The sequence below is a fragment of the Vombatus ursinus genome, unplaced genomic scaffold (genome assembly GCF_900497805.2).
Source record: "Vombatus ursinus unplaced genomic scaffold, bare-nosed wombat genome assembly UNPS02008996.1, whole genome shotgun sequence".
Lineage (NCBI taxonomy): Eukaryota > Metazoa > Chordata > Mammalia > Diprotodontia > Vombatidae > Vombatus > Vombatus ursinus.
This window is the reverse complement of record NW_020948774.1, coordinates 12,270,971-12,296,520: the sequence shown is the minus strand read 5'-3', so window position 1 is coordinate 12,296,520 and position 25,550 is coordinate 12,270,971. Positions and strand designations below refer to the sequence as shown.

At 36.8% G+C, this 25,550-nt stretch overlaps 1 protein-coding gene across 1 annotated transcript in view; it reads left to right on the top strand.

Moving 5' to 3' along the window:
• The window catches only part of ELAC2 (elaC ribonuclease Z 2), a 53,879-nt gene extending 34,361 nt beyond the window's left edge, over window positions 1-19,518 (top strand). Inside the window, exons 13-24 of the mRNA XM_027850237.1 lie at window positions 3,071-3,209; window positions 3,291-3,376; window positions 5,377-5,495; window positions 6,457-6,553; window positions 9,395-9,533; window positions 13,374-13,412; window positions 13,605-13,714; window positions 14,328-14,427; window positions 14,508-14,628; window positions 14,917-14,995; window positions 16,216-16,360; window positions 16,896-19,518. Coding sequence (XP_027706038.1) covers window positions 3,071-3,209; window positions 3,291-3,376; window positions 5,377-5,495; window positions 6,457-6,553; window positions 9,395-9,533; window positions 13,374-13,412; window positions 13,605-13,714; window positions 14,328-14,427; window positions 14,508-14,628; window positions 14,917-14,995; window positions 16,216-16,360; window positions 16,896-17,129 — 1,408 coding nt within the window. The 3' untranslated portion in view covers window positions 17,130-19,518. The remainder of the gene's footprint in view (window positions 1-3,070; window positions 3,210-3,290; window positions 3,377-5,376; window positions 5,496-6,456; window positions 6,554-9,394; window positions 9,534-13,373; window positions 13,413-13,604; window positions 13,715-14,327; window positions 14,428-14,507; window positions 14,629-14,916; window positions 14,996-16,215; window positions 16,361-16,895) is intronic.
• The last annotated feature ends 6,032 nt before the right edge of the window (window positions 19,519-25,550 follow it).

The following is a 25,550-nucleotide window of genomic DNA, read 5'->3' as shown; positions in this document are numbered from 1 at the left end:
AGAAGGATATTTCTAAAGGAGATAGTCATATCCTAAGAGCTGAGCAAGGCAGACACAGGAAGGGCAGGATGCTTAGAAGGATAATTTCTGAGCCAACAGACCAAGACCTTTTGTTGATTTCAGGCCCACGTCGCCAAGACCTCAAGTATAAATAGTTCTAATAATTATGGAGAAATCAACTGCTATTTTATACTGAATCTGTGAAAAAAATGTTTTGTAACTTAAAATAATTTTCAGATGGAAAAAAATGGGAACATTACTACCTTTTACTGTTATCAGTGCAATTTTATATGTAAAACCCTTAATCCAATTTTGAGAACTTATTACTAAAATATAATCAAAGCCTGAATTTTCCGTGCTAGATACATTTGGAAGCCAGTCCTTGTCTACATGTGTGTATGTATACACACACACACACACACACACACACACACACACACACACTTGTATATAGTTCTTAGAGAAAACAGTCTAATCTTATTGTTTTCTCAAAATTTATTATTCCATTTAATTTGAAAACCTTTACATTACATTTTTGTCTTAATACTTCGTCTAATTTCCCCTGTAGGAGGAGATCATCTCTATATTATAATTTGACCACAAATACAGATTAAAATTGTAAGATTATTCATACTTGCGTCTTATCTTAATAACTCGAAGATGTTCCAGTATCAGGCTACTAATTAATAGATTTTGTATTGTTCTTACAAAACTTCTACTGTTTACCCACCCTGATTATAGAAACTTGCTATGAAAGGAAAAGGAGGGATGTAATTATAACAATATCCAGACTTGTCCCCTCACAGTCACAGCCTGATATACTATATACCATAACAAGGGAAAAACTCCCTTAGCTCTGTTTGATTCCAGGCATGAATCATATCTGACAACCATGTAATCAGAGGGTATCAGAAGCTGAGGATCAGGATTAACCAGGTTGGGAAATTTCCTGTTCAGAAAGGAAATAGCACAATGAGGAAACTGAGTCAAGAGGATTCTACCTTAGGCCATGCCAATGTCATCCCCTTAACTTTTTCCAGGGACAGACATCCACCTATAGCAGTTCTCAGACTGCAGCACATGCCATTTTCTACTATTGGCTTCATGACAATTCAGATAACCATCTCTGTAATCAAAACTTGAAGCAATAGTATATTATAGTCTCAAGAGTTTCAGGTAGCAAAATTTTACTAACTAAAACTTAGGGCCTAAAATACTATTAACTTCTCATGTTTCCCTAACAGTTACATTCCATTTATCCTTTACTTATAAATTAAAACTAACATTTTTCTGGGGTTTCAGACATACAGCAAATACCTGATAGTTGCTTCATTGATGTATTGAAGTTATATCTTTAAACCACCCTATACATTTTCATAAATGATAACCAAAAATTTTCTAAAAGAAAACTCACCCTTTATAGTAAACTTGCTATTATTGTTATCTGTTTTAAAACAAAATATACCTTATAGTTTTCAGGGCAGCTAGGTAGTGCAGTGGATGGAGCACCAGCTGTGGAGTCAGGAGGACCTGAATTCAAATCCAGCCTCAGACACTTGACACTTGCTAGGTGTGTGACCCTGGCCAAGTCACTTAACACCCCAATTGCCTCGCCAAAAATAAATAAATAAATATTTGAGTTTTCAAAAATCTATTTTTATCGCATTCTTTTAAAAATTCAATTATAATCTAACAGCATACAGATTTTTTAAAAGTTGTTTTTCTAGCAGCATTTCTGATAAAATGATTTCCCAAATTTCACAGTATAAAAGAATTTCAAAATGCAACAATAACTACAATATATCATGTATTTAAAACATGGGACAAAACTTATTACCAGTCGTATTATGTCAATTTAGCCAAATGCATTTCCAGATTGTCTTACATAGAAAATCATTAATCATATTACACTTGGCCTTTTATACTTATCACATTTAAAACCCAGTGTGCAATTCAAGAAAAAAAAATAATAGTTAACATTTATATAGTGCTTTTGTTGTTAAGTCATTTCTGTTGTGTCCAACTGTGATGTCGTTTGGGGTTTTCTTGGCAAAAGTATTGGAATAATTAGTCATTTCCTTCTTCAGCTCATTTTGCAGATGAAGAAACTGAGTCAGGATTAAGTGACTTGTCCAGGATCATATAGCTAGTCTGAGGCTGGATTTGAGTTTTTTTCCTACCTACCGATTTAGGCTTGGTGTAAAGAAAAGTTTGCACCTTATTCCTGTTCCCTCACTCCTTGTCTTCATTCTCTTCTTTCTCTTCCTAAAAATTAGAACTGAATAAAGATATAGGTTCTCATTTATCAGAGAAAAAGTTTAGATAACCGGTTGGGTATGTTGGAAAAGAGGTCCTGTTCAGGTGTAGGCTGGACTAGACTGACTCTGAAGTCCCTTCTGACTTTGAGATTCTATAATTCATCTAATTCCTAACCTTCCTTCAAGTCTGCTTTCTTCCATGAAATCTTGCCTTTGGTTCACTATTGAACGCTGATAAAAGTTATTCTTTTTTTTACCACTTATTTGGCATTTGGGTATGTATGGCCTGTCTCCCTGTAGAAATACCTTGAGGGAACCCTGTCCCCCATCTTACAGTGCCAACTCTTATGCCAGTGCCTTGCACCACAATAGGATATTGATATATATTTGGTTTATGGTGTCTATTAAGAAACGTGCTGCTGACTTCTGATATTTTAGACTTCTTTTGAATTCAGAATACCATGAGCCCTTTGAGTCAGAAATTATTAAAATTAGTGGTGAAATTGAACCAAGAGTAACTAAAGGTAACTAAACTAAAGAGTAACTAACCTAGTGCATTGGACTCCTATTTCATTGTTCTTTAACTCTTTACCTGTTTTTCTCCCGTTTCCTTTTTTGGTTCTTATTCTACCCTGTTCCCTCTGATCTCATCTTCTTCCTCTTATTTCCCTTCCTGAACATACTCTTTTACTCTTTGCTCTGTCTTCTTTCTCTTCTTATACCTTTCCTTCATACTCTAGGCTTCTTTTTTCACTTTGATTCCATCTCCCAGTGAGGTTACCCTTAATTATTTCTTCATTTTTCTTCTCCAGGTTTGGCCCCGAAACTCAGCATCTGGTCTTGAATGAGAATTGTACTTCTGTACACAATCTCCGTAGCCTTAAGATTCAAACTCAGCTCAACCTCATTGACTCAGACATATTTCCCCAGCTTACCAACTGTAATTGCAAGGTAGAATGTGTATTATTATTCTGTGTTAATTGGTTTTCTGGGGATTTTCTTCTTCTTATTCTATTTCTTTATCTTTTCCAGGAGGATCTGGCTACTTTCTCCCTGCCTGTAATCCGTGGTGAATGCCTCCTAAAGTACCAGCTTAGACCGAAACTACATTGGCAGAGGTATGTGATTCTGGAATCATCATACTGCCGAACTTTGAGTGGAGAGGTTGAGACCATTGTGCATTCCTGAATCTTTGAATTCCTGCTATTTGAAATTCTGCATAATAGTTTTGTCTTTATTAGAATAGTTTCTCTTTTTACACTTTCCTCTTCTTGGGGTGTTTTAAGACTACAGACAAATGACTTTACCTGAAACTATCTTAACATACAGTCAAATTGCTTCTCAGGTAATTGAGAGAAGGCTAAGTAGTTAGATTTTTCCATTGGTGGTGATAGCTTTGTGTAGTGGTTCACTGTCTTTGAAATTACTGAAATTAATTTAAGTTGACAGATACTAAGGCAGTCTGATTTGTTCCTCTTAGTATCCTAAGCCTGAAAGTGCCACAGAGCTTGAACAGTAGAAGAATCTTGTCATCATGACCCTTACATATTTAGTAAAGGTAACTTGTGCTACAGATAAGACATATATTGGTGCCACACCAACTGAAGCTGGGAATAGGGACTAACTAGATGTATGAATTGATTAGTATAGGGAGGAAAATCTTTTTGCCAATTCAGGTTGGCACTGTCTTTACAGCTTATCATCTTAGAGATAACTGAGCAGCTCAACGCAACTCAACTCTGACATTCAGCTTAGTGCTCAGAGGTTGTGACTTGCACAGGTCATACAGGCAGTATGTATCAGAGGCAGGATTTTAATACAAGTCTTACAGACTTTAAGACCAGATATCTGTCTGCTTCTTCATACTACCTCTGCAACTGAAACTAATAAGCTGAAATTGAGCATGTAAATTCCTACACTTTAGTTCAGTTTGTCAACCTCACAAATATAAAATATGGGAAGGTTTTCCTACAGGATAAAAAAAATATGGAGACTTTGAATTAAGAGTGTGCTGTGGTAACCAAAATAGCTAATAGAAAATTTATAATACAATAAGAGAAGCAAGGTGTTCAGGAGGTCTTAGTCCCATTATACTCTGATCTTGTTTAGACTTTACCTTATTGTGTTTAGTTCTAGATGATTCATTTTAGAAATGATGTTAACATACTGCAGAATGTTCAGAGGAAGGTGAACAGTATGGGCAGCCACACTTGAAACAATACTCTATTGTTGAAGGGACTGGGGAATATTTAGCCAAGATAAGAGAAGACTTAGTGAAGGACATGATAGTTGTCTCCAGGGAGTACAAAGAACACTGGGTTTGCAGTGAGGACCTAGATTGAAAGCTAAGCTCAGCTACTTAAAATCTCTATCACCTTGGGCAAATCCTTTTAACTCTCTCGGCTTTAGTTTCTCAGTTTTGGACTAGAGGATCTCTTCAGTGTTTTCTGACTTTAAATTCTATAATCCAATGATGAATATTTGAAGAACTGTTTTGTAGAAGAAGGGATTTTAATTGGCCCCAAAGGGGCAGAACTAGGAGTGAAGGTTAAAAGTTGAGGAGAGACATATTTCTGTTTGACGTAACGAAAAATTTCCTAATAATTAGAACTATCCAAAAGTAGAGATTTCCTCTTTGCTACAGGTCTTGAAGAAATGACTGAATGATCCTTTTTTGGGGCTTGATGTAGAAGTGATTTGTGTCCATATAGGGTTTGGAGTTGATGGCCTGTGGTCTCTTTCAACTCTGGAATTCTCTGATAGAGTACATTCCTTAGTCCCATTTACAACATTCAAGCAGAAGAGCATTTTCATTTACTTTGCTACATCAAATGAAAGGCTTACTTGGCCAAAGTCCTGGAAGATTTGGGGAATGTTAGAAGTAGCTTTGAGGGTTCAGAGCTCTAAAGGGAGTTGTTCCACCTTTTTCTCTTAGATGAGAGATGCCCCAAAGAATAACATAAAGAGATTATTTCTTAGCTGTGGTAATTTGGTCAAACTCCAGGTTAGAGTTTTCTGGAAATTGTTGTCAAGCCAGTCTTCCCAGACATCAGAATTGTTATTACCAGGCAGGTCCCCCCACCCCCCATTAATTGTGATTTTTTTTTTCTTCCTCCAGGGATGCCTGTATCATTTGCAACCTTGACGAATTTGTGACTGAGGCTCTGGACTTGCCTAATTTTCAGGAAAGGGTACAGGAGTATAAGGAAAACATGCTGGACAATACAGCACTGTTAGGTGAGTGGAAACTTCCATCTATGTTTTGGCAGAGTCTTTACAGAGTAAAGATTTTGTTGGTACAAGAGATTTATCTTTTCTGACATTTTTATTGTACAGATTTGAAAACAGACTTAAAGAAGGGAGGTTCCATGTCATAGATAAATTTTAGTGGCAGATCTGGTAATCAAACCCAGGCTCCTGATTCTTTTTCCAAAACTTAAACCAAAAAAAAGACTATGTCTCCTCATCTGGTCTAGGCAGATATTAAGGCTACGATACTTAATTAAGTGTTGTTTTTTTAAATAGATATGTATTTTTCCTACTTTTTTGAAATGTTCAGGCTCCTAGTTATTGTCAGTTCATGATTTTCTTGCAGCAACTTGGAAATCTCAAAACTCTTTATAAAATTCTTTCCATTTGTGTTTTGGGAAAATTTTTTTTAAAAATAGTCATAACCTAAATAGTTTTGTCACCTATAAAATAATGACTGATAGCAGATTTTAATAAGCCACATAAAAGTTGTTTTTATGTTTAAAAGAAAAAAAGACTTTCTGGGAGAAGTGTGACAGAATTTGCTTGTATAATTTCACAGGTAACTGAAGTCTTTGACTGTCACATTTCTCATATATTGTCTCTTTGGCCATGAGAAGAAAACATTCTATGTGGTTAGTCTTAACTGTCTTTGTTTTTAAAACAAAGATCAAAGAACAAAAATCACTTATATGATTGTTATGTTAGAACCCCTAGACTCTCTTACATTGAATAACTAAAACTAACTCTGAGTTGAGGAAACTTATTCTTTCTCTTTATCCTGAACTTGACTTCTGAATTTGACTTTTTGAGGTGTGCTATCTCCAACAAGCTGTACAAGGGGCCTCTCAGTACTTGGTTTTTGAGGCTACTGTTGTGGATTGTAGATTGAATATTGTATAACTGTTGTTCAGGAAAAATGGGACATTCTCCATGTGCTTTTAAACAGGGAAAGGAACCCAGTATCCAGAAGTCATATTCCTTGGAACAGGATCTGCCATTCCAATGAAGATCCGAAATGTCAGTTCCACACTTGTGAACATAAGGTATTGTTTTGGAATAGTGAGGAATTTTTTCATCTTGTTGGTAGAAAGGTCTCCAAAACCCCCAGTGATGAATGTTGGACATAAAGTGATTCCTAATTGTTGCACACTACAGACCAGATCAAATGTTTTCAATGTTCCTCCTTCCCTATTAGGGCTATGATATGATGCCATGGCTATTAGTTCACCTGTTATTGTTAAGTGTTTAGGGATTATCATCGTATATTCCATATACCTGATTTTGGGAGCTGTGAAAAATATCCCCTAGTGGGGGGTGGGCAGGGAAAGCTTAATATTTTTTTCTTTTTAAGCATCTTTTAAGTGGATGTACTCATATCTTAAAGCTTCCTTATTACTCTCTTCATCAGTAGTGTGATTATTGAATATGATTTTTTTTTCACAACATGATGTATATGGCTAGGTACTTACAACATTTCTTTTTAATTTCTTCTTAAACAAAGTTAGTGGAGCATGTGCTGATATCCTTCAAATTACTTGGGGATTTAACCACAAATAGTTTTTTGGGGCAGAAGCCATGAAAAGAAAAGTGACAAGAAAAGTGGCCGCTTGTGCGAGTATTCCTTGACATGACAACCCATAATGCAGAAAATGTATCTTGTAGATTATCTACATCAAAAATAAATGTGTTCTCTGTCATCTAAGAATTTTGAATGACTAGTTCTCCATTTAATTCTAAGATATACCAAAAATAACTGCTTGGGGACAGCACTCATAATGTGGTGAGGAGGAGGAGTTATAAAGTATGGGAATACTTTATAACTCCTTTGTAATTGAGTGGGAAAGGATACTATTTGTATGGAAGGCATAGGCAGGATTTCCTAACCTAAAATTTAGTTGCACTACAGAGAAGATTGTGTGGAACAAAAACTAACCCCCTGGTTAAATATCCAGTATTCCATTCTTCTATCTTTAGCACTACTATCTTTAGCACTAAGGACATGTCAGTAGTAAAAGGCAAGTGTGATACCATAGAAAGCTCTGGACTTGCACTCAAAAGATCTGGGTTCAAGTTTCAATTCCATTTACCTCTCTGAGCTTGTTTTCTCATTCAAAAAATAGGACTGATAATATTGGTACCACCTACTTCACAGGGTGCTGGTGAAATAGTAGTGTATTAATCTGGAAATTTTTGGTTATAACAGCTAGGTGGCACAGTGGCTAGAGCGCTGGTCCTGGAGTCAGGAAGACCTGGGTCCAAATCCAGCCTCAGACACTTAATAGCAGCACGATCCTGGGCAAATCACTGTACCTCTATTTGTCTCAATTTTCTCATCTGTAAAATGGGGATATTAGCAGCTATCTTGTAGAGTTTTTGTGAAGATCAAATGATATAATAGTTGTAAAATACTTAGCACAGTGCCTGGTGCATCGTAGGTGTTTAATAAATGCTTATTGACTAACTCACTGAAGAAAATGACTCCCAAATGATTAATTATTTCTTGCTTGATAGAATAGTTACTTTCAATTTCTATAGTGTTGTTGTGTACATCCAGTTCCCTCTGATTGTCTCCTTAAAGGAAAGAGTTTGTGACTTATAAGTACAAGGTTTTTGAGTGATCTAATTTTTGTCCTTTTTAAATTCTTAATCCTGAACCATATTTTCCAAAAGATTTTTTTGCCATTTTCTTCTGGGTCTACTTTTTATGGGAATTCCTGATTATTAGGATATATGTTTTGCTTTGAACAATATTACAAAATCCTTTGTGGAATTTTTTTTTTCTACCTCTTCAGTCTTAAGAGAAGATATTGGTACGTAAGCTTCAATTATATTCATATTGTTGTTTTTGTTCATAACTGTAAGGCAAGATGATCAAGTGTCCCATAAAATGTTTGTTGTTTTCTTGGGGCCCGTATGTAACCTATTCTACCTAATTCATTATCTGTCTCTCCTAACCCCTAGAAAGGCTAGTGCCTTCCCTCCAAAATTATCTAAAATTTATCCAGTTTATTTTTTGATTGCACATAAGCATTTGCTTCTCCCTCATTAGACTGCAAATTCCCTGAAGGCAGGGATGGCTTTTGCTTTTCTTTGTAATATCAGTTCTTAGTACAGTGCCTGGCACATAGTAGACACCTAAATGTTTGAATAAAATTTGATCTTTATTAAAAACTTGAAGAGAGAATATGTTTAAAGGTAACCTCTATAGGCTCTATGTTTCTCTTCTCTTGATTTTTCATTTGAGGACCTCTATAATTGAACAAATGAAATAATATATATAGTGCTTTGTAAACCTTAAAGCACACATAAATATGAGCTATTGATATTATTAAAAGGAATTCTCACAACTTTTCTATGTAGTAAATAAATTAAAATATATTTAAAGAACATTGCTCTGCTATCCCCATGTCTGTAAAACAGAAATAGTCCTCTAGCAGGGGTGCCAAACACTCCCCAGGCCACCAAAGTTCAGAGTGCTGCCCAAACTGTATCAACATGTAATTGGGAAATGTTTAACAAAATAAATAAAAGATATAATGCAACACAGATGATTTTAATTTGTGGTTTTCTAAGTCAATATGCAGCCTGCTCTCCAGTCAGTTTTTATTGGAGTCTTAGAGCATTGCTCTACCTTCTTTTTTTTTGTTGTTTTATTTTGTTTTTGTTTTTTTAGGCAATTGGGGTTAAGTGACTTGCCCAGGGTCACACAGCTAGTAAGTGTCAAGTGTTTGGTCTGAGGGTGGATTTGAACTCAGGTCCTCCTGACTTCAGGGCCGGTGCTCTATCCATTGCGCCACCTAGCTGCCCCCTCTACCTTCTTAAGAAGAATTTACTCTAACATTTTTTTCTCTTGGTACTAAACCTTGTGGTATTCTCCCTGGCAGCTCTGACCAATCTCTGCTACTGGATTGTGGGGAAGGCACCTTTGGGCAACTCTGCCGCCATTATGGGGATGAAGTGGATAGAATCCTGGTTAACATTGCTGCTGTGTTTGTGTCCCACATCCATGCAGATCACCATACAGTGAGTACTGACCTAGAACCAAGCCTTCTGTTCACTGGCTCAGTAGCCTTTTTATTGTAGTTTACTTTTCAATTTTGTGTTTGTATTTTTTTCCCCCTCAATACCAACTCTTTCTCAGGGCTCTTTCCCATCCACTCTTTCTGGAAAAAGACCCCTTTTCTTGCCACCAGGTTGTTTGTGAATTTCTGCTGTTGTGTTTCTTTTATAGTATCTCAAGAGTTGGAAGGACCTTGTCCAACCTTTACCAGAACAAAAATACCTTCTCAACACATCTGACAGGTAGTCTTTGCTTGAAGACCTGTAGTAAGGGAGAACCCACTGCTTCCAAAGCAGATCATTTCCCTTTGAGGATAGTTCTAATAAACTTGAATTTGCCTCTTTTCAATTTTTTGTTTTTGTTTTTGGTTCTTTTCAATTTCTTATTGCTTCTAGTTCTTATCTCTGAGGCCAAGCATAGTAAGTTTGTTTAGTAAGTTTATTCCATGTTATAGTCTTTCAACTTGCACAGAGCTATCATGTTTTCTCTTAAGTTTTCTCCACTCTAGACTAAATATCTCCAATAGCCTTTGTTGATATTTCCATGGCATGAATTCAAGGCCCTTCACACTACCTTCCTGTGGACCCTCTTCAGGTTTTTCAGTGACCTTCTAAAATATGCTCCTCTTGAACTTTCATGACCTCCTTATTTAACCACACAGTGCTACTCTGATTGCAGCCAAAAATTTCATTAGTTTTCTTGACTGCCATATCACATTGTTAAGTTATATTGAGCTTACAGTTCACTAAAATATATAGATCTTTTTTAGACAAATTGCTACCTAACTCTCCCTCAAGTTATAGTTGTGAAGTTAATTTTTGGATCCTAAATGTACAAGTTTACAGTTATCCCTATTAAATTTCATTTTATTAACTTTAGTATAATAGTCTATTAAGATATTTTTTTCATCCTGAGTCTGTCATTGATTGTTAGCTACTCTTCCTATCTTTAAGTCACTTGTAAATTTGATAGGCATGCCGTTTCTGCCTTTATCCTAGTTGTTGAGGTTTAGGGGTGCTGAGACCCCAAAATCCCGACACATGGGTCCTGCCCGAATGAATTTGACCCACGGCTTCTTTTAGCCAAAGGCAAGGTTTATTAGAATGTTGATCAGGGGTGGGTGAGAGTTAAAGAGTTGGCCGTATTGGCCAGACTCTTAAGGAATCCAAGTATTTGTATCGCTAATATGAGCAGGCCAGATCTTAATCTGAGCACCTTAGTGGAGGCCATATAGACCTTATATACAGAAAGACTGTGGGAGAGATCGAGGAGTGGCTAAGTAGTCTGGGGTGACTGTGAGGTAATAGAAAGCCAGAGACCTGGCCAAGGGAGAATAGAGCCTAGATAGGATTAAGGATGGGAGATTGACAATAATGAAAGGCCAGTTGATAGGATTATAGCCTCAGGAGATTTGGCCTTGTGGGAAAGTCCAGGGCTTTTCCTTTTTGGGGTCCAGATCCCAAAGACATGGTCTTTTCCTTTTAGGGGTTCAGATCCCATCCCCATCATTGTTATTGATAAAAGTTGTTAAATAGCACAGAGCCAAGCACAGATTCTTGTGCCCACTGCAGATTTTCAGAAGTTGGCATTAAACTGAGACTATATTAGAGTTCATCTTGGAATCTACCTAATTAAACTATCTTCTAGCCTGAATAGCACAAGAGACTTTGTAAACTATATTGCCAGATTTCTTAATTTGCTAGCTTAATAAATTTATCAAAAAGGAGATAAGTTTAGTCTTTCATGGTTTATTTTTTATATACATTCCGTTCTTCCTTCTAATTTTTATTTTTCACCAAAATGCTCTCTACCATGATTTGCATGATTTTCTCACATCAGTATACCTTCTTAATGTACACTGCTACTCTTCCTCCTCTTTTATCTTTCCTATTTGCTTTGAATAAGATACACTCATCTGGAGAATTTAGTGTTACCAGAAAGGTCAAATTTGCCTCTTTACATTAGATCCCCTAGTACCTTTTGCTTGTTACTTGAGTTTTGGGCATTCACATAATTCACATTTGAGATCAAAAGTTTTACTAGCAGTAGTGGTTCCTTCTTGGATTTTGTTATCTGTGAACTGCTGAGGGTCTCAATTGTTATTCCTCCTGCAAAGTAGCTTCATTCTAGGATGTCTAACTAACTTGATGGATATACCTATGCAATTTTTATCTTCCCTCTCCCCCTTTAAAAGTTCTTTTAAACGGTTTAAAGCCCTTTTAATTAGACTTGCAAAGCACTAAACAAATTCATTTTTACCCGCCATTATTAGTTATACCCTGGCCTAAAGCCTGCCATTCTTTTATTTTAAGCTGTGCTTTAGAAATTGAAATCCTTTTCCTTGACACCACCCTCTTAAAGAGCTGTTCAATTTATCAGGCACTTACTGAATTTGTTGCCTTTGTTCTATGGCAGTGATGATAACACCATCTGTGCTCCTAAGTTAGAGTAGCTACATGGAAAAATTGGTAGAATACTAGGCCTTGAGTCAGGAAGTTAACTGAACTGAAGTTCAATTTTGGCTTCTGGCACTTACTAGCTTTGTGATCCTGACCAAGTCACTTAACTGCTACATGTCCTAGTTTCTTCAATTGTAAAATGAGGACAAAAACAGCACTTACCTCACAGGATTGTTGTAAGGGTCAAATGAGAAATTTGTAAAGTACTAAGCACAGTGTCTGGCAAGTAGTAAGTACTTAATAAACATTTGTTTCCTTTCTTCCTTCCTAAGTTCTTAGTTTTTTTGTGGGGTGTTTTGTTTTTTTTTTTTGCATAATAAGACTTTGTAATCTTTAGCATTGCTTTCTAAGGCAATTTGTGCTCCTGTGAATCACCAGGACTAAGTCATCTGCTTTCATAAGTTTTGTGAAGTTCTTTGTCATGTCCTGGATATATGCTCCCTTCAGCAGGACAGTGACCGTTTCTTCATCCTCTGACCCTTATTGTATAATCTCTCACCTGGAAGAATCTATAGATCTACACATCATTCCTTGGAGGATAAGCAACTGTTTTCTAATAGAATAGAAACTTTTTGCTGTCACATAACAAAGTGCACGATACATGCTTAGTTAGTTGATTTATTGATTGATTTTCCCTTCCCTTTTCTTAAGGGAAGAAGCTTTTATATCTTTCTGTTAGTTCCATGTACTCAGTAGTCCTTCTTTCCTTTTTCTCTGTGACATTCTGTCTTCCAACTTCCTAATACAATTTAGTATTCTCTGCCTCTTTTAGATTCTTTTTCTTTACTTCCATATTGATGCTTTTTTTTAAAGGAAAATTTCATTCTTCATGATAGTCTGGTAAGTGGAGAGGTGTTCTTCAAGTCTTTTTATCCCTAGACACCTCTGTCTAAGAGAGGTCAGCCTATACTTTGGGCTTAGATAGTTGGTATTCTACCATAGCCAAGTAACAGCTTTATACACTTAGTTCATAGGAAAAATTTTCCCTGTTCTGTATTCTTACTGGAAATGAGATGTTCATTCTTTCTTAAGTCTTACTTTCTCACAGGTGTTTTTTGAATGTAGTTGGTATCCATTCAGCTCTGAGGATTGATGTTTTGATGTATGAGTAGGCCATTCCTTTTTCCTTAGCATTCCAGTAAAAGCTAAAATGGGGCCGTCTTCAAAGTTGTCCCTTTAGTGTTCACAGGCCTGAGGATCTAAGCCCTGTATAGGATACTCATGTGCTACAAATACTAAAGAAATTGAACTCTAAAACTAAGTAAAATAAAGCTAAAGAGAAGGAGAAAAATAAAACAAGTTTCCTACTTGTCTCCATCTTTACCTTGTATTTTTGTTTTCTAGGGCTTATTAAATATCCTGTTGCAGAGAAACCGTGCTTTGGTAAGTTAAGCTGTTTTTTTACTGGCAGCTTGAGATTCATGGATTTCATATATGTGTATATATATATATTTATATGTGTATATATATATATATATATATATAATCACAGGAAACACCCATTTCTTCCATTTCCTTTGAGCTTTCCTGAAGATGCATCTGTGCTGTGATCTCCTTTTCTGTTTTGCTTTTCAGGCATCAGTGGGAAAATCATCCAGCCCACTGTTACTAATAGCGCCTACTCAAGTCATGATGTGGCTGCAGCAATACCATGACCATTGCCAAGAGATTCTAGATGCTGTCAAGTGAGTGATTATCACCTGCTTATCCAGTGACATTACCATTCCCCTAACCTAGTCCTTCTCAAGAGGCTTTGAAGAGCCACAATTTTTAAACCTTTTTGTATCGTGGACCCTTTGGTAGTCTGATGAAGCCTATGAACCCTTTCTCAGAATAGTAAAAATAATAATAAATTAAAATATAAAGGATTATAAATGAAACCAATTATACTGAAATATAGTTATCAAAGTATTTGAAAACAAGTTCATTGGCTTCAGGTTAAGAACCCCTACTGTAGAGTTCTTGATACCTGCTTGAGTATCTTACTCTTGGCAACAGGAATCATATCTGATGGTTGCATCAGAACCTCAAAGGAGACACTATGTAAGCTTAGAACTAATCAAAAATATGAGAGAAAAGAATCTAAATTTGAACTTTTTGTTTTCCAAGCAGCTGTGAATTCAAATTCTCTCTTGCCTTAATTGTGCTGTTCCTATGGCATATGGTTTCCTGTGAAGTTGCCTATTTTATGGACTATGACTTGCGTGTAATTTTATTTCTTAGTAAGTTTGTATGTTGGCCTCATTAGAGGTGAGGCCTGAGCTTTGATTTAAATTTTTTTTCTTTTTCTCTACATAGAATGATCCCTGCCAAGTGCCTCCAAAAAGGAACTGAAGTCTCCAAACCCATGATTGCAAAATTGATTACTTCACTGCTAGAAAAATATGATTTAGAAGAGGTACAGAATCTACTAGTTACCTCATAGGGAGAAAAGTGAGGTAGCAGGGGTAGCAGAGCCCTTCATGTTTTTTCATTCAGTTTCAGACTTGTTTGGTTCAGCACTGTAAGAATGCTTTTGGTTGTGCATTGATCCACAAATCAGGCTGGAAAATAGTTTACTCTGGTGATACCATGCCATGTGATTCTCTGGTCCATCTGGGTGAGTAATTGCACATGGGTAAGAAATTTGGTTGAAGTTTGTTTTTTTTAAATGTTTAGTTTGATATTTTAGTAGGTGGAAGAGAATGCAGGAAACTGATTACAGTAGCATATGCTTTAGTGTCAGCATTGGATTCTCCTTGCCTCCTACTTTAAGTACCTCAGTCATCTTATCATGTGCAGAAGCAGTAGTGCCAAAGAGGAAGACTACTTTAGCCAGGAAACTAAAAATAATGGTTCCCCTCCTTTCATGACAGGCATTTAGATAGTGTTAACTTATTTTCCTTAGGGAAAGGAGCTACTATGCTTATTCATGAAGCTACTTTGGAAGATGGTTTAGAAGAAGAAGCAGTAGAAAAGACACACAGGTAATTTGCTCCTTAGCTCTTTTCTGTTAAATGTGACCTCTCACCCCTTCTTGATGAGGTGATTTTGTCTCAGTATCTTACCAGCAAGTATACCATTATAGAACTGCGGCTCGTGGTTTGTATGCTACTTCAGCTTAAAGGGGATCTTCTCTCTGGATAGGAACGAAAATGTTGAAAGACAATTCACAGACCATCTGATCTGGCTCATAGTGAACAAGATAACACATCTGCATCTCCCAAAAGTGGTCATCTGGCCTTTGCTTGAAAGTCGTTTTGCTCTAGGACAGCACTAGTTGTTAGTAACTTTTTCTTTACTTGGAATCAAAATCTGCCTCCTTGAAGCTGCCCCTATTGCTTCAGCTCAGCTGCCTTTGAGGACAAGCAGAATGAATCTAATTTCTCTTCCCTTTGATAACCCTCTAGATACTTGAAGATAGAAGTCCAGAATTCTTAACATTAGCTTTCTTCATTTCATTATGGAATGGCTGATTCGTGGAGTTTATGGTCCTCTAAACTTCTGGAAACTTTTCACAGGAACTGTGTTCAGGCCATGCTTTTCTAGTCTTGTACTTGTGCAGTGGGCCAACAGTCACACCTACCAGTTCTTTCACTTACCACTGAAAGTCTGACCTGAAAGTTCAACAGTTACTTAGCCCTTGAGAGGGTTGTATAGTTATAAGTTTGAGAGATCATTCTGAAAATTAAATGCAATCAGGAGACAAAGACTACAGATTGGAGGGAGGAGACTAGGGTAATCTTATTGAATGTTTATTGAGTTCCCAGCATGCAGGGCACAATACTAAATAACCTGATAATTTTATACTGCTTAACTATTTTAAAAACAATTTACATTATTCTGGATAATATTTATAATACATTTTTCTGGATAATCCACATTTTACAGTTGGAAAAACTGATTTGGAAAGTCATTTTGCCCAAGGTCATACAACTGGTAGGTATGGGAATGGAGAACTGAGGTCTTTTGTAAGTCTAGTATTCTTTCTGCTATTATAAGTTCTGTAGTGTTTTTTCAGGGATGTGAAAGTAGAAGTCATAGTTCCTGCTTTTAAAGAAGTTTAAAAAATAGTCATAAAAGAAGATAATTAGAGGTAGCTATCTCAAACTCTGAGGTCGTTTTATATTGAAAGTTAAAGGTTTCAGATACCCTTTTGCTTCTTGTGCATTTTAAGTCACATTCTGCTTCCTTCACTTATTTGCAGCACTACTTCCCAAGCAATTGGAGTTGGGGTGAAGATGAATGCCAGGTTTATCATGTTGAATCACTTTAGTCAGCGTTATGCCAAGATCCCTCTTTTCAGCCCTGACTTTAATGAGAAAGTTGGGATTGCATTTGACCACATGAGGGTATGTATATTATGTGTTATGTAGTTGGTTGAGGATTAGGGCAGAGAATTTGCATTGTGTACATCTGGTTTTTCTGAAACATAATTCCAAAAGTCCTTTCTCCTATTCTTTAATTAGCTAAGTTATTTATTATAGCTTTTAGCTATATTCAGAATTAGAGCTTGCCTGCCTGTGATAATAAGTTTGATTGAAGAATAGGTACTGCATTGGTTCATACCACATTTGTACCTGTATTTTTCAGTACATAACTCAGTGGTACTTTGTCTCATGGTCTGAAGGAGAAAGCAGTCAATAGTTGCCTATTTTTAATGGTGGGTAGATGGTGTGACTATTATCTGTTACTATATAATGAAATTAGGAAAGATTGCATTCAGTTAACTTCTGCTTTTCTTTATAGCATCTTTTTTGTTAAGATCTCTTGAACTGGGAGTAATGTTAGTAAGGCAAGAGCCATTTTGTCGTTGACTGCTGGTTACCCATGCCTTTTTTTTCCCCCTGACCTATATATAACCTTTCATTTCACACTTCTGTTTAGGTTGGCTTTGGAGACTTTCCAACAGTTCCTAGGCTGATCTCTCCTCTCAAAGCCCTGTTTGCCGATGAGATTGAAGAGATGGTAGAAAGGAAAGAGAAACGGGAGTTGCGACAGTTCAAAAAGGCCATTAGTGCAGATCACTGTGGGCATGATGATGGACAAGGGCCCAAGCAGGCTCATAACAGAGAAGAGGAACCTAAAAGCCCACCAGTCAAAAAGCTCAAAGTAAATTGAAGGCATCTACTGTGGCCCTGGACAAGGAGAATAGGAACTCATCCTTCCTTTCCTTTCTTTATGGGGAGGTCATGAGATCTGATTGAGTAGAGTGGTATCTTCTTTTGCACTCTAGAAAAAAAAAATCCTGTTAACTTTGACAGAGTTACTGGGAAGTAGAATGTAATCTCTTGGAAGATGGATGGTGTGATTTTTGTCTTTGCATCCCAGTGTCAGTCATATAATGCCTTGCAAATACTAGTTATGTTATAAATATTTGTGGAATTGAATTTAAAGAATGAACAAATTGAATCATATACAATTGAAACGTGACTAGATTAAATTATCAGAAAATTTAAAAAAAAACTTGTTTTTTAAAATATCTTTAGACAATCAGCAGATGGCAAGATGGAAAATAGGATATCCCACTCAGGTAGAACTAATTTCTCTATAATGCAGTAAGAGAGAATGATAGCATCCTGAATTTGAGTGTTGAAATGGATGTTAGCAGGCATGTGACCAAATCTGACCAGTAATCCAGCCTCTCTCAATGAGGAGAATGCAATACCTACCAAGGTGTGACATTTCCCTTTTGAACAGCTTCAATTGTTAGGAACTTTTTTCCTGACATCAAGCTTTTATTTGCTTTTTTGCAACTGCTACCCGTTACTACTGGTTCTTCCTTCTCAAGGCATGTACACACTGAAGACCTCCACTACCTAATAATACTTTCTGAGTCCAGTCATTCAAGTAGTTGCAAATTATTACTATGCAATCCTGCTGTAACTTTTCTCCAAGAATGGTATGAAATACTTTATCAAATGCTTTGTTAAACCTAGGTAAATCCTATATAGAGCATTCCCCGTTTTTATTTTGTTTTATTTTTAAGCCAAACTGGTTCTTTGTAATGACTGCTTCTTTTTCTAGATAGGCTTATATGGTTAGAACTAGAAGAGACCTTTGGAGGCCATCTGGTCCAAACCCCGTATTTTACTCATGAGGACACTTGACACCTAGAGAGAATAAATGGCTTGCCCAAAATTACACAGGGAGTTTGAGTCCTTAGACTCTAGTAGAGTCAACGTTCTTTCCCCTCTAACATTTTGCTTCCTTGATGTTCACTAAACCATTTCTGTAATGATTAGTTTTAGAATTTCTGCAGGAATTAGACCCATGATTTTCAGATTTTGTTCAATTTTGTTGAATTCAGCTTCCTCATAAACCTCAGCTCATTATGAACTTTAGCACTCCTAACACTATTCTTTCAAGATTATGTCATGTAAACATCTTCTCTCCTATCCTTGTTTAACTCTTTTGAACATATCTTTTTACACGTTTTACACTTTTTTACGTTGGGCTTTCACATTGGTCTCTTCAGACAACTATTTTTCCTAATAGAAATTATTTCACTTTGTGTCTTCAGAATTTCATCCTTTCAAGTTTCTTATCATTCCTGGACAGATTTCCCCTGCAGAATTTTAATCCACAGGATTCTGCCGCAACTCTCTGAAATCTAGCATGTGTGTCTTAACTGTGCTTCCTCTTCTCTTTTACAAATTTTGGAGGCAAAAAGGGGTCAAATTTTTCCTCCCACCCTGTTTCCCATCATTGTCATCCCAATATCCTGTCTGTGAGAATCAGATTGATTATGAAATTTTTTCTTGTTGGTTCCTCCATCTTTTGAAGGAAGACATTCTCAAGAAGTTAATATTTCATCTGCTTTTGGCAGAATGGATACTCCAGTAAATATCTGCATAATTGAATTGTCTCATCATGGGTATATTATAGCTTTATGCCAGGATTTTGATCTGTTTCCTGAAATCATCTATATCTCTTTGTTCAAGTGGCCACTTTCTATCCACAGTGATATGTGTTCCAAGGGGAATGTGATCAGTCAGATGGTGGTATGTCTACAACATAACACATGTACCCTTCATCCATTATCCCACAACACACACCTGCTTCATCCTTCCAGTCCCTGCTGCTTTACAACTTCCCTGTTCTGCAAGCCCCTTGAGGCAACTATAATCTAATTGCTACCTGTGTACCCATAGCAGCAGCTGCATAGGTGCTACTGGGAAAGTTCTCTTGCCTTCCAGAGTACCTTTTGACAGAGCAGGCACCTGAAGGGTGGGCATTCTGTACTAGGAGTATGAGCTATCATCCCCTTTTTGTTTTGCTTTGGAAATACATTACAGTAGTACCTGAATATAGCATAAATGTACAAGGGTTCGTGCTTGTTTTTTTGGTTTTCTTTTTAACAGGTAAGAGTGCATGATCAAAAGTTTGTAGAGTACTGGGCTACTTTAGCACTATCCCTTCTGTTTCACTTATTTATATCCAGATGCTCTCCCTCACGTTTACTGTGTCTCTGGATTTTTTACTTAGTGCCTAAACCTTAAGCATTAATATATAGGCTTTTTTAAAAATATATTTTTTATTTATTTCATTAAACATTTCCCAGTTACATGTAAAAAGATTTTAACATTCATTTTTTAAAATTTTGAATTCAAATTCTCTCTCTCCCTCCCACTCTCTTTGAGAAAGCAAACAATATATTGATTATACATGTGAAGTCATACAAAACACATTTCTATATTAGCCATGTTGCAAAAGAAAACAAAAAACTCCAAGAACAATAAAGTTTGCTTCAATCTGTTTCTGTATGCGTATAGACAGTCATGAATCTTTTGGAATTGTCTTGGATCAGTGTTGATCAGAATAGCTAGGGGCTTTCACAATTAATCATCATTATAGTATTGTTACTGTGTTCAGTGTTCTGGTTCTGCTCATTTCACTTTGTATCACTTTATATAAATCTGCCCAGATTTTTCTGAAACCATCTAGCTCATCATTTCTTATAGCATAATAGTATTCTATCATAATCATATACCACACAGTTTGTTCATCTGTTCCCCAATTGTTGGGTATCCCATCAATTTCCAATTCTTTGCCACCACAAAAAGAGCTACTATAAATATTTTTGAACAAATAGGTCCTTTTCTTTGATATCTTTGGGATACAGACCTCGTACTGTGATTACTGGGTCAAAGGGTACGTGTATGGGCTTTTGAGACAATGGATTTTAAATGGTTAGGTGTCCCAACTGCTGTTTTCCTTCACTGTCGCTTTTTTCTTTGGTATAAAACTTGGTGAAGATAGGCAGTGTTCTCTCTTCCCCATTCTTTTTATTTTCAAGCCCTTTTGACTAGATTTGCAAGACATCAGGTAAATATACTCTTACTAGACCTTGTGAGGTAGGCTACATCCTTGATTGAGGAGTCTGCCATTTCTGTATTTTAAGCTGTTTGTTCAGAAGTCCAAATTTCATTTTCTGAGATCACCATTTTAGTCAGCTTTTCATATTTGTCTAATATTTCTTTTCTTTATCTTGCCTTCAGTGGACAATAGGGTAGTCTTCATTTTCTTGTATGAGTCTTGGTAATAATTTTCAATACTTTTTATGCTCTTCACTTTACTGTTTTCATTATGTCAATGAATATGTATCTTGGTATCCATGAGCAGGGTGGCACCAGCTACCACTGCACTATGTTTTTTTCTCTGACCCTTACCAGATGAACTCTCAATTGATAGCTTCTGTGAGTTTCCTTTACTATACATGGGAGCACAAAGGAGAACTGCCTCCTTATAGCCACAAGTTCCCATCTCTTTAGAAAGAGCTTCAAATTTGTTTTTTAGCTTCAAGTTCACAGTTGTCCTTTTTCTTCCTCTCTCCGACATTCTTCCACTCTGATAAGGTCTTTTCCCCTTTTCCACTTCAGATGACCCTTTTTTTTTTCCCCATTGAAGTGCTGCTTCCATTTCCTTTAGAAATAGCTATGCAGATAGGTGGGGCAATGAATAGAGCCATTGGACCTGTAGTCAGGAAGATCTGAGTTCAAATCAGACTTCAGACACTTAGTAGCTATATGATCTTGGGCAAGTCACTTAAACTCTCCCTCCATTTCCTCAACTGTAAAATGAGGATCATAGTAGTATTCTCAGGGTTGTTGTGAGGATTAAATGAGAGAATATTTGTAAAGCACTTAGCACAGTGCCTGGCATGTTGTAGGCACTTAACTGTGTGCTTATTTCTATCTTTTCTTCTGCCACTATCACCTCCTTGATTCCTTTCACATGAAAAGGTGGTTCTTTTCCTTGCCAAGGCACAAGTGATCCCATTCCATCCTGTCTTCTCCAGTAGATTGCCCCTTCTCTATCATCCCTCACTAATCTTCAATCTCTTCTTGTCTACTGGCTGCTTCCCTTTTGCCTACAGACATGCCCACCTTCTTCCTAGGTTTGTTGTAAAGATCAAATGAGTGAAGTGCTTACCATAGTGCCTTGAACATAGTAGGCACTTAATGTTTGTTTCCTTCCCAAAAAACTGGAATGTGGAAAGGGGTTTCTTAAGTTCCTTTACTTCTTTTAGAGGGATTACCAGCCTATACTTGGAACATACATAGTAGTCATTTGTCTGTGGCAGAAAAACCAAACATGGCACACTCAAGTCAAAGTACTTTAAGTGTTGACACCTCAATCTGCACCTCTTGCAGCTTTCAATTACCTTCTTACAACTTTATATAGTCACATTCAACTTTGTTCACTAAGTACTTTTGGTTTGCCAATTTGTTTTACTTATTTTACAAGTTTATTTTTTATCTCCTCTCTTACTTCTTCCAATAACTTCAAAGAATCACAAAAATTAAAAGTCATCCTACCCTTACATGAAGAGAATCCCCTAATGACATAATGAATAAGCTTTTGTATGAAGACTTCCAGTGAGGTGGAATCCATTACCCCTGGGTAGCCCATTCCACTTTTGGATAGCTCTAATTCTTAAGAAATTTTTCCAAACTTTAGGCCTAAACTGGCCTCTTTGCAATTTGCACATGTTGCTTCTGATTCTGTTGTCTGGGACCAGACAAAATAGGTCAATCTCGCTTCTAAATGATAACCCTTCATTTGAAGGTGGCTACCATGTTCTGAAGCTTCTTTTCTCCAAACTAAATATTTTGTTTCTTCAGCTCTGTCATATGGCATACCAGCTTGGTTGCCCATAAAACTGTGGTTCCCAGAACTGAATGTAGTATGCCAGATAAGGTCTGGTAAGGGTCAATACAGTGGGACATTTACTCCTGGAAGCTATTCCCTCTTAATTTAACTCAAGAAGACATTAGCTTTTTTGGCTGCCACATCACACTTTTTTTTTTTTAATTTTTTTTTTTATTTTTAACATGTGTTTTTTAAACTTTGGGTTACAAATTTTCTCCCTTCCTCCCTCCCCACCCACCCTCATTGAAAAGGCAAGCATCTCGATACAGGTTATAAATGTGTAGTCATGTAAAACACTTCCATAGTAGTCACATTGTGAAAAACCAAGTATATTTCCCTTCATCCCATCCTACCCCCCATTTATTCTATTTTCTCTTTTGACTCTGTCCCTGTTCAGAAGTGTTCGCTTCTGATTATCCCCTCCCCTCTATCAACCCCCTGCTCTCTTGTCCCCTTTCCCCCTTATTTTCCTGTAGGGTAAGATAGATTTCCATACCCCATTGTGTATGTTATTCCCTCCTTAAGCCAAATCCTATGAGAATAAGATTCACTCATTCCCTCTCACCTTCCCCCATTTCCCCTCCACTGTAAAAACCTTTTCTTGTCTGTTTCATGTAAGATAGTTTACCCCGTTCTACTTCTCCCTTTCTCCTTTTCCCAGTATAATCCTCTCTCACCCCTTAATTTTATTTTCCAGCACATCACACTTCTGACATATTGAGCTTGTAGTCTAGTAAAACGCCCAGGTCTTTTTCAGAACACTTGCTATCATCCATGCCTCTCCTATTTGATAAAGTTCATTTCTGTACCGAAGTGCAAGACTTTAATTTATCCCATTTATCTCTATTTAATTTCATCTTATTAGATGAGTTTCCTTTGATCCACATTAGTGTTTTAAGACAAATCCCATTTTCCTGTTTGGAATTGTTTCCTTTTGTGTCTTCATAATATCAGTATTGAGAATCTCCTGAGCTGTAGCCCCTTGTACCATTTTTGTTCCTGGAGTCTTTCTTGTCCTTCCTCTTTCGAATCTGCTTTCCTAAAATCTAGGTTGCACATCAGACTTTGCCTTTTGTCTCCTCTATTACAGACTCTATAGTGGAGTAGCTTCTTCTCTTTAGGTTCCCATTGTTTTCGACAACCAGTACCTCTGTTGTAGTGAGAATCAAATATAGAATCCCCTCCCCCCTTTTTTTCCTTGGTTACCTTTTCGAAGTATAATATCAATAAGCAAGTCAAGCAGTTATAAGTTCTGCTTTTGCTGAGAGAGTTCCAACAGATGTCTGATACTTGAAGTCTCTATCTGTATTATATTCTAATTCTATGCCAAATTTGTGATCTGTTGTCCAAAATCTTACATGTTTCCTCTTTCTGTCTGAGTGGTCTGCAGTCTACTCAGATGACACAATTACTTGCTTTTCTTCTTTTTATCATCTGGCTCTCTGTTTCTGCATTTCCTCACATACCTTCTCTTTTATCCATCCTGTTTCTTTTCAATAAGGGAGAGTTCTTTAGGTTCTTTTGGCAGTCAGATAAGTCCTATTACCACTGCTCAGAATAATGATTTTAAATGCATAAAATAACAAAAGATTACAAAGGAAAATAATTATGTTGAAATGCAATTACCAATTTTAAGTTTACAGAATTCAAGTTAATACCTGAAATAGAGTATACTTACGTAGGGCCAGTCATGGATTTCATCTCACCAAGTCTCAGTAATCCTTATGAGGTCAATTTTGCATTAGGACTTCTAGTTCTTATTTATTGCCTGAACTTTGGACATTTATATACAGACATTTAAAACCACTAGTTTTACTATTGGCTTATTTCTCCAATTTTTCTCCCCTAGAAGATATTAGAATTTAGAGAGAGCACGGAATTTTACTTTCAAAACTTGTCTAGAATCCATAAGGACAAACAATTGTAGATAATATGTGGTGAAGATTTTCTTTGGAATCATGACTTCAGAATGTCCAGGAATTGTGTACTTTGTGCTTACTCAATTCTGTCTTCTCATTCAGACTTGCCTACTCACCACCACCTCAATGAGAACATGCTATACCTTACAGTGGATATTGGGTAGCTGAGTGCTGTAAGAATGACATTGCATTAAGGGAATCTACACATTTAAGAATGTCCCTTCTGCTTACAGCAGTCTACTTTATCTATTTTGTTTGCTTGCATTGCATAACAATTCCACCAAGATACAATGGGTTGGTAGTGATGCTTACAAGGTGCTGGATCCACTTCTACCAGTGCTACATATCACCTTTGTGGGAACTGTATGATTGTAGTACAAGGAATAGGCATGAGGTGCTCATGCACCACCCTGGTACAGGCCTTCATCATCTCACACCTTCAAATAGCCTTCTGATTGGTCTCCTTTACTCAAGCCTCTCTCAACTCCTAATACAGCCTAATACATTCAGATGTCAAAGTGATTTTCTTAAAGCACAGATGTGGCCATGTCACCCCCTTAAAGTCCTTCACATCCTAGCCCTTTCTTGCCTTTACAGTTTTCTTAGACTTTACACCCTTCTATGTACTCTATAATTGAGCTACATTGGCCTTCTTGCTGTTTCTTGTACACAAAACTCTCTCCCCCAACTCTGTGCTGCTTGCCAGTAAAAAGGCACCCCTTGTCTGGAATGTTCTCCCCCTCTTACTTGCACCTGACTTCCATAGCTTCCTTCAAGACTGAACTCAAATTCCACTTTCTAAGGAAGGTACCCTGCCACCTCCCTTGCCTTCCCTCTGAGATTAGCTTCCAATTACCCTGTTTATGTTCTATGTATGTGACTGTTGGGATGTTATTTCCTATAACATGAGCTCCTTGAGGGAAGAAACTGTTTTTGCCAATCTTTTTAGCCAAGGCGCTTAATGCAGTGTCTGATAGGAAGTCTTTAATAAATGATTACTGACAGCTATATTTGGTGGGGCTAAATGACTGGAAGGAAGAGCACTGGTGAGAGAATTCTCTAAAAGTTCTTCATTATGTGTGGGTGGAAGATTCTCTCCCATATTCCTTTGTGATCATAAACCTTTTTCCTCTCATGATAAAGCAAAATGGTCTTATTATTTGACCTTAAAAACTAGGGAGCTACCAATTGGCTATTATTAACTATTTCTTTGGGTATTGATTCATGTAAGATAATTTTGCAAAGGGAATATGTTAGTATTTAGCTTGATAATGCTACAGCAAAAAAGGTTTTAGAAATATTTATAGGAACTCATAGCTGAGGAAGAGGCCAACTGAAGACTAACAGACACTTGATTTGTCTCCATTTTAGAGTTTTTTGAATAGAGTACATATTTGAAAATACCTGACATATTTAGGGTGCTTTTCCATTTGACCAAGCTCATTTGATTGTCACAACAATCCTGTGA